Here is a 6,399-nt window from a genome sequence, read left to right on the forward strand (position 1 = left end):
TGGAATTCACTGCTGACTGATGTAATCTGGAATACTTCCCAGGGGTCCTTGAAGGGAAAACTAGATATCTTCTTAGGGACTCAGGACAGTATCTCACTATGATTTGCTAACACTTTTCTCTTCATCGTTAAATATACCAAGATTCCTACCTGAAGGCATCAGTAATCGACTAATACTAGATATGGAAGCCCGTTAAGCGAAAACTATTACGTCTAGAACCTTTTGAGTCATTTAGTTAATTGTCAGAGTATAAATCACCGACTCATTTGTATATAATCGACGGTTCATAAAATTATTATTGTAGGGTTTATCTGCCTATGGACGTGCTATGTTATTGGTAAAGAATAAATATTGATATTTGTCGGTTTACTGTTCTAAGTAAACCCAGTGTTCCTGAACCTTCCATAAGATTCAAAATATTGGTTTCGAAAACCCTTCTAAAGAAACATAGGTACAAAATGAACTATAGTAAAACATTCAAAATTAGTATGCATGGAAAGAGTACCTTGTACGCCAGTTTTTATCTCAATCCTTAGTTTGTTGTTATAAGGAACTTCGTGCTACCGAGCGCACTGTTCAACTGTAGTTCCTTAGTCATCATCCTGCCATATCTTGTATGACACAGTTCTATTCCTACTGACGTGCCACTAACAAATTTCATTCTCACTGCTATAAAAACTCAATTTTTTGATCACTTTCACACAAACATAATGGAGGAAAACGATCAGTCGCAGAATATACCTTTATTATGCCGTAAAGGATGTGGATTTTATGGCAGTCCTAATTTTGATGGATTTTGTTCCAAGTGTCATCGCAGTATGCAAGTCCAAGCGGAGAATGTACAAGCAGTCTCTCGCGTAACTTCCGACTTCGAAGATAAGCTGTCTCCTGAAAGAAGTGTAAAAATTACAGCCTCTTCAGGTAACATATGCTTCCGCCTTGGTTTTCGCGCTGCCTCTGGTCCCTTAGCTTGCAGTTATGTATTTAAATAATTAGTGTATCCTAACCCACACCATGAGTTCCTTGATTAAGGTTTTTCCATTCCGTATCAGTATTAATAAGGTTTTATCCACCCAGTTCACTTCTGATAGTTTCTGGCTTGTTTTGCTGGGTGTCGCGGATTTTTTTCTTGATTACAATTACGGACCAATTATTTTGTGTTCAAACCATGTCGGCAACTTCAAGCCTTCTGTGTCAGTCCATACGTCTGGGATATAGGGGCCTAGCTATTAATGCAACTGTTGTTGCAGTCAAACTGCTCTCTGTTCTCCAATTGCTTGCCATGATCTGAGCAATAAGCTTATTTTGAGTTGATTTAAAGGTTACTCAAAAACCCTTTGTGTAACCACAATTTAAACAAATTTTAGTCCCCTTTATGATATTAGCTCATATTATCCGCTCGGCCGCCTTTGAATTTAGCAAATAAATGAGTTAATATCTGACCCTGCACGTATCCTAATATTCGCTGGCATGTATTTTAGACCACTGGGTGAGAAGTGTTGATGTTAATTACGGCGTATTAAGTAAGAATGATGAATTGGTTTGTAAGACTATCAACTGGGATAGTCAGGATATGTATTACGAATGCTCATTAGGTGACGGCAGTCGAACTGAGTCGTCGTAGTAGACACATACTAATTAGTTTGGGTGCGCGCGATCATCGTAATCAATGGCTAGAGACAGGTGATGACTCAAAATCTGCCGCACTGGCAGGTTTATTCACTCTTACGTCCCTTGAATCCTGGGTATTCAGATTATCCTGGACTTCTTAATACATCAACCCAGTCTCGTATCATACTGTTTTTGTTTAGTCCTTTCCACAACTACTGATGATGTTACTACTTCTACTACTATAGGATCGGCGAGACTATAAATTATAGACGACCTTTGAACGAATCTTAAATGGCATTGAGATATATTAGCCAATCAGAAGACAGTTAGTATACAGTAAAAATATATTATACAAAACTATAAAATTAAAGCGGATACTGTTCTTTTACATGGCTCAAAAATTTCTCAAGGTCGGATGTAGGTTCAGAAGTTCTAAAATCATAGTGCATACGGTACAGGAACTCATCCATATGGCCCCACAGTAGTCAACCTCTGGAGCCATGATAAGGTCTCAAAAACTCTTTTAGCCTCGACCACATAGCTTCAATGTTGTTGGTATGCACCCCAGTCGTAGGGTCCACAAAATGGCGCTTGTGGATGACAACTTCATGCGCGTAGCCAAGACTACTTAGGCATCTATATGCTCTCCAATCATCTGTGTACATCATAGTGCCCGACAGCACATATTCCTGGATAATCGGTACTATTGTTGGTGCCTGTCGGTTCCTAACTCGTTGGAAATGTCCTTTTTGTAATGATTTATCATAGATCCCAAGGACCTGTGAGGTATATTTATGGAAGAGGTACTTACTCAATCTTTAATACTGCGGCCACGGTTGAATTTCCGTTTCCTTACTACTGTTTCGTCTATTTCAACGATTTTCCCAACTACTCCATACGATTCGTGTAAGCTTGTCAATTTTGCTGCACATATATCTCGACAATACTCGTACCACTGAACTGCCGAAACTTCACTTAAATCGGCAAACGTGGTAGCAAGTACAACTAGTGCTTCTATTATCCAACTTGCAACAAAGATCATAATTTGCCCTAGCCTTAATTTTGATCGAGCGAAGAAAGTTCCTGTTCGAGCTGATTTTTTCTTCCAACATGAAGAACACCGGAAGATAATATCATCAAGGCAGTCCGCACACCGTACAGCGGTCATTTGACTACAAAAGTCATCAGTATAGGAACTTCTTAATAATCCCTCTTCTTGTAGATGCTGAATTATCACATCTTCGCTAAAATCCACTGTAAACCGATCATGCGTAAGCATCAGGTACCGAACTTAGCGCCGTGACCCTGAAAGACCGCGAAAGCTTCTGATTGCCTCGTCTGTATAGTTTATTCTTGCCGAAATTGTCGATTTCCCCCCGCTTACATCGTGTATTTGGAGGAAATTCTCAGACGAAAATACGTAGCATACCGTGTTTGAATATGCCTCTTCTTATACTTACATTATCATAAACCTCTACAAGATAACCTACTGTTTAATAAAAAAAAGGATGACTGTAACATAAGTTAGAAAATGCAAACACATGGATTTTCCTTAGGTGCATATATTCTTACTTTGTGGTTTGTTTAGCTCAAATGTTCCGAAGTGCTTGGTCGCATCACAAATAGCTTATGTGATGCAAGTTATTGGTGCGCTCTTTGTTTTTTGTTCATCATCAATGATTGCCTTGTTCGTCCTGTAAGAAAAAATTCAGTGAAGTTCAGTGAGAGAGCTCGTAGACGGCAGGCAACTGTGAACTTGTCTAGCGTCCTTGGCTGTTATAGATCGACTTGTAACAGACGGTGGAATAAAATGCGAACCGTTTACATAGCAAAAACATAACTTCCCTCCGTCTAATAAATTCCTGCTGAACCGCTCTTCCGATCTTAACTGACTTTAACAGTGATTTACGTTGAATTGATAGTAGTCAACACAGAAATTAATTGTGATGGAATTCCATCAACTGTAACAACATCCGGTAGCTAAAGCAATGAAAGACTTCTGGATGATAATGGTACGTGTAAGAAGTGAATTAATTAATATATTTCTTATAGGATGTCTTGACGTTAATTTGTCCTCTCAGAAGTCCATAAATCGTAAATAGCAGATCAACAAGATATTGATGGATTTAATGAGAAAAACCTTTCTGGGCATCAGGGATGCTGATCGGATTCTAAGTGATCTCTGAGATCTTGTTCTGGACTTACCGAGCAGCATCAAAAATGTCCTGCAGACATGCACAGGTGTCCAACCTATGTTCATCAGCAGTGGGGTTTACTACCATCTCGGAATGAAAACCAATCTGCTAAGATATGTTAAGATTTGGTTGTGAACTTGTGATTTTGATACTTTAGATTTGTATATTAGTGTGGATGGACTTTCTTTTCTAAGGAGCTCTCAACATTTATGGCCTGCATTAAGACGAATCGTCGCCTCAACGTTTAGTGACGTGTTCATGATAGGGATCTATGGAGGGAATACTAAACCGGCAAAATTCAACAAAATATCTGCGATCTGATGTGAGTCTGCGTAGTGTTAAGTTCAATAAATACATAGCCATTAAGTTGTCTGTTGTAAGATATGATGCACCTGCTCTTTCTGATGTTAGATAGACAGTTAATCACAATGGAATTACGGGTTGCAGCAGGTATTAGATCCATTTTCAAGGTTTTGTGTATGAAAATCCCTCCATGCATACATCTGCAACTTGTTCTGATTGGTTTCTTTAGTTGAACATTCTGTTAGTCTTTTTGATGCTGAGGATACGACTGGTTTTCTAGTTTTACAACTAGCGGCCAGTAGTACCTTCTATATTCGAAACCTTCTTACGCCCGATAAAAATCAGAAGTCAGACGAGAAGAGGTAGGAAAGATATATTTGATACGTTACCAATAAATCGAGAGGCGTTCGTTCTTAGCTAACTATTGAAACATAGGAGCTGTGTCCCACGCCGAGTTGAAACGTGAGCTGGTACGGATGCATGACCGAAAGCCTTCAGTTAAACAAGTCCACTTAAACACTGTGGTCAGCATCCAATGTCAAACACTTAGAAAGCTATTGATTTTGGGGAATTACTTACAGCTACAATGCCATTTGAGATGTTAACATCATACCCGCTGTGCACTGATTTCTTAATTCTTCTCCCATAAAGCTCGAATGAAAATGCTGAAAAACTATCTAAACGTCCATGTACGCGAACATCGTCAAGAAGATGCTGCCAGAAATGTGTAACAGCTTAGGTTGATTGTTTAAGAGTTGACCTCAAACAACTAAGTATATTTCATAACAATAGATCTCAAGTATTCATTCACTTCCTTATTTCGTATAGGCATTATATTTTTTATGAACCGATGTTGAGCGTTTAAAAGCTTCGTGTGTTTGAACAGATAACCATCCTCCCCACTGTGACTGTACTGCGATTAAAATAAAAACATATTATCCACTAGTCTAGTTTCTTCTATCAATAGAACGAGGGTTACCTTCAGGTACGGAAAATGCACATTACAAACTAAGTTTTCTGACCCATAACATCATTCATATTCCTTAAGAAAGTTCCGAACTTCATTCTAACGGATTCTGTAGCACTATTATGCAATTTCGGATGTGCGAGCAACTAAATCGATAACGCTAAACGCTTGAAATTAAGGTGCAAAGGTTGCGGCGACGTTTTTTGCAGAATTACGGGGCATAAATATAGAAGAAACGGTCAATACTTGAAGTTTTCTACAGTGATGCGAAGTCTAATGTACGGCATTTACGTTGAAAGGCGGAGGGAGTATTTGCCATGCAACTAGATATTAACTTAACTACATCCCTAAATACACATATGTTCATGTTTCTTGGTCGCTCGTGTGCGATTTCTATCCATAGATTGGCTAGTTTCTTTGCCATACCCAAGTACATCATGCGTATCAGATCTAATGAGAAAGTTCAGATCATATTAATTGAAAGCACTTCGAAAATAGAATGGCCTTGATGTTGAATAGATTGAGTCTCCTGACGAAACCTGTCATCAGTCCTTAACGTATATCCACCATTTGGAAAAGTCGACTTTCCGTCAAGCCGTCTACCAACTACAAAATACAAGACATGTGTTGTAAGATCCCTTTTCAAGGTTTTGTGTGTGAAAATCCCTCCATGAATACATCTGCAACTTGTTCTTATTGGTTTCTGTAATTGAACATTTTTTAGTCTTTTTGATGCCATTTGAGACGGTAATATTTTATTTTACCATATTTTTTCTCACTTTTCTTTGGCCTTCACTGAGTTTCCATGTTTCTTCCGGAACTGTATTTTTATTGTTTTGGTTGATACTTAATCCTGGCGGCAGCCATATTGATTGTTCCTCCTTTGACTGTGTTGCTTGAGTTGACTGAGATTGTTCATTTTGATTGTGAATTGAAGCACTTTTCCAGAATTGGAAACACTTTGTGTTATGAGGCAACAAAATATTATCTGTTGAACGGATTTTTAAGTGATCTATTTAGAAGGGGTAGAATAACACTTATTATTTCGGTGCGCTCGGTAGTTTTCTTTCTTTCCTTATCAATTTGTCTCTTTATTGTAATCTAGAACGATTATTGAGGGAAAAATTATTTGTTGAATAACTGAGTGGTAATATTTTTTCAGGTAATAATGTACATTTGTATTTATAATGAACCTAAGAACCGTTATTTTCCCAACCACCTCGTTTTGATTTCAACTGGGCGATATCGCGTGTCTAAACTACCTAGACAGTCATTCTTCAGCTAAAACTTACTTTGGATCTTACAGTTCTAAACAAATATCGT

At 38.2% G+C, this 6,399-nt stretch overlaps 1 protein-coding gene across 1 annotated transcript in view; it reads left to right on the forward strand.

Moving 5' to 3' along the window:
• The first annotated feature begins 564 nt into the window (after positions 1-564).
• Smp_072720 (zinc finger protein, putative) overlaps positions 565-6,399 on the forward strand; it is an 11,116-nt gene continuing 5,281 nt past the window's right edge. The window contains exon 1 of the mRNA XM_018790608.1: positions 565-921. Within this exon, the coding sequence (XP_018646123.1) occupies positions 711-921 (211 nt within the window). The 5' untranslated portion in view covers positions 565-710. The remainder of the gene's footprint in view (positions 922-6,399) is intronic.

The sequence above is a fragment of the Schistosoma mansoni genome, assembly GCF_000237925.1.
Source record: "Schistosoma mansoni, WGS project CABG00000000 data, supercontig 0049, strain Puerto Rico, whole genome shotgun sequence".
In the NCBI taxonomy this organism is placed as follows: Eukaryota; Metazoa; Platyhelminthes; class Trematoda; order Strigeidida; family Schistosomatidae; genus Schistosoma; species Schistosoma mansoni.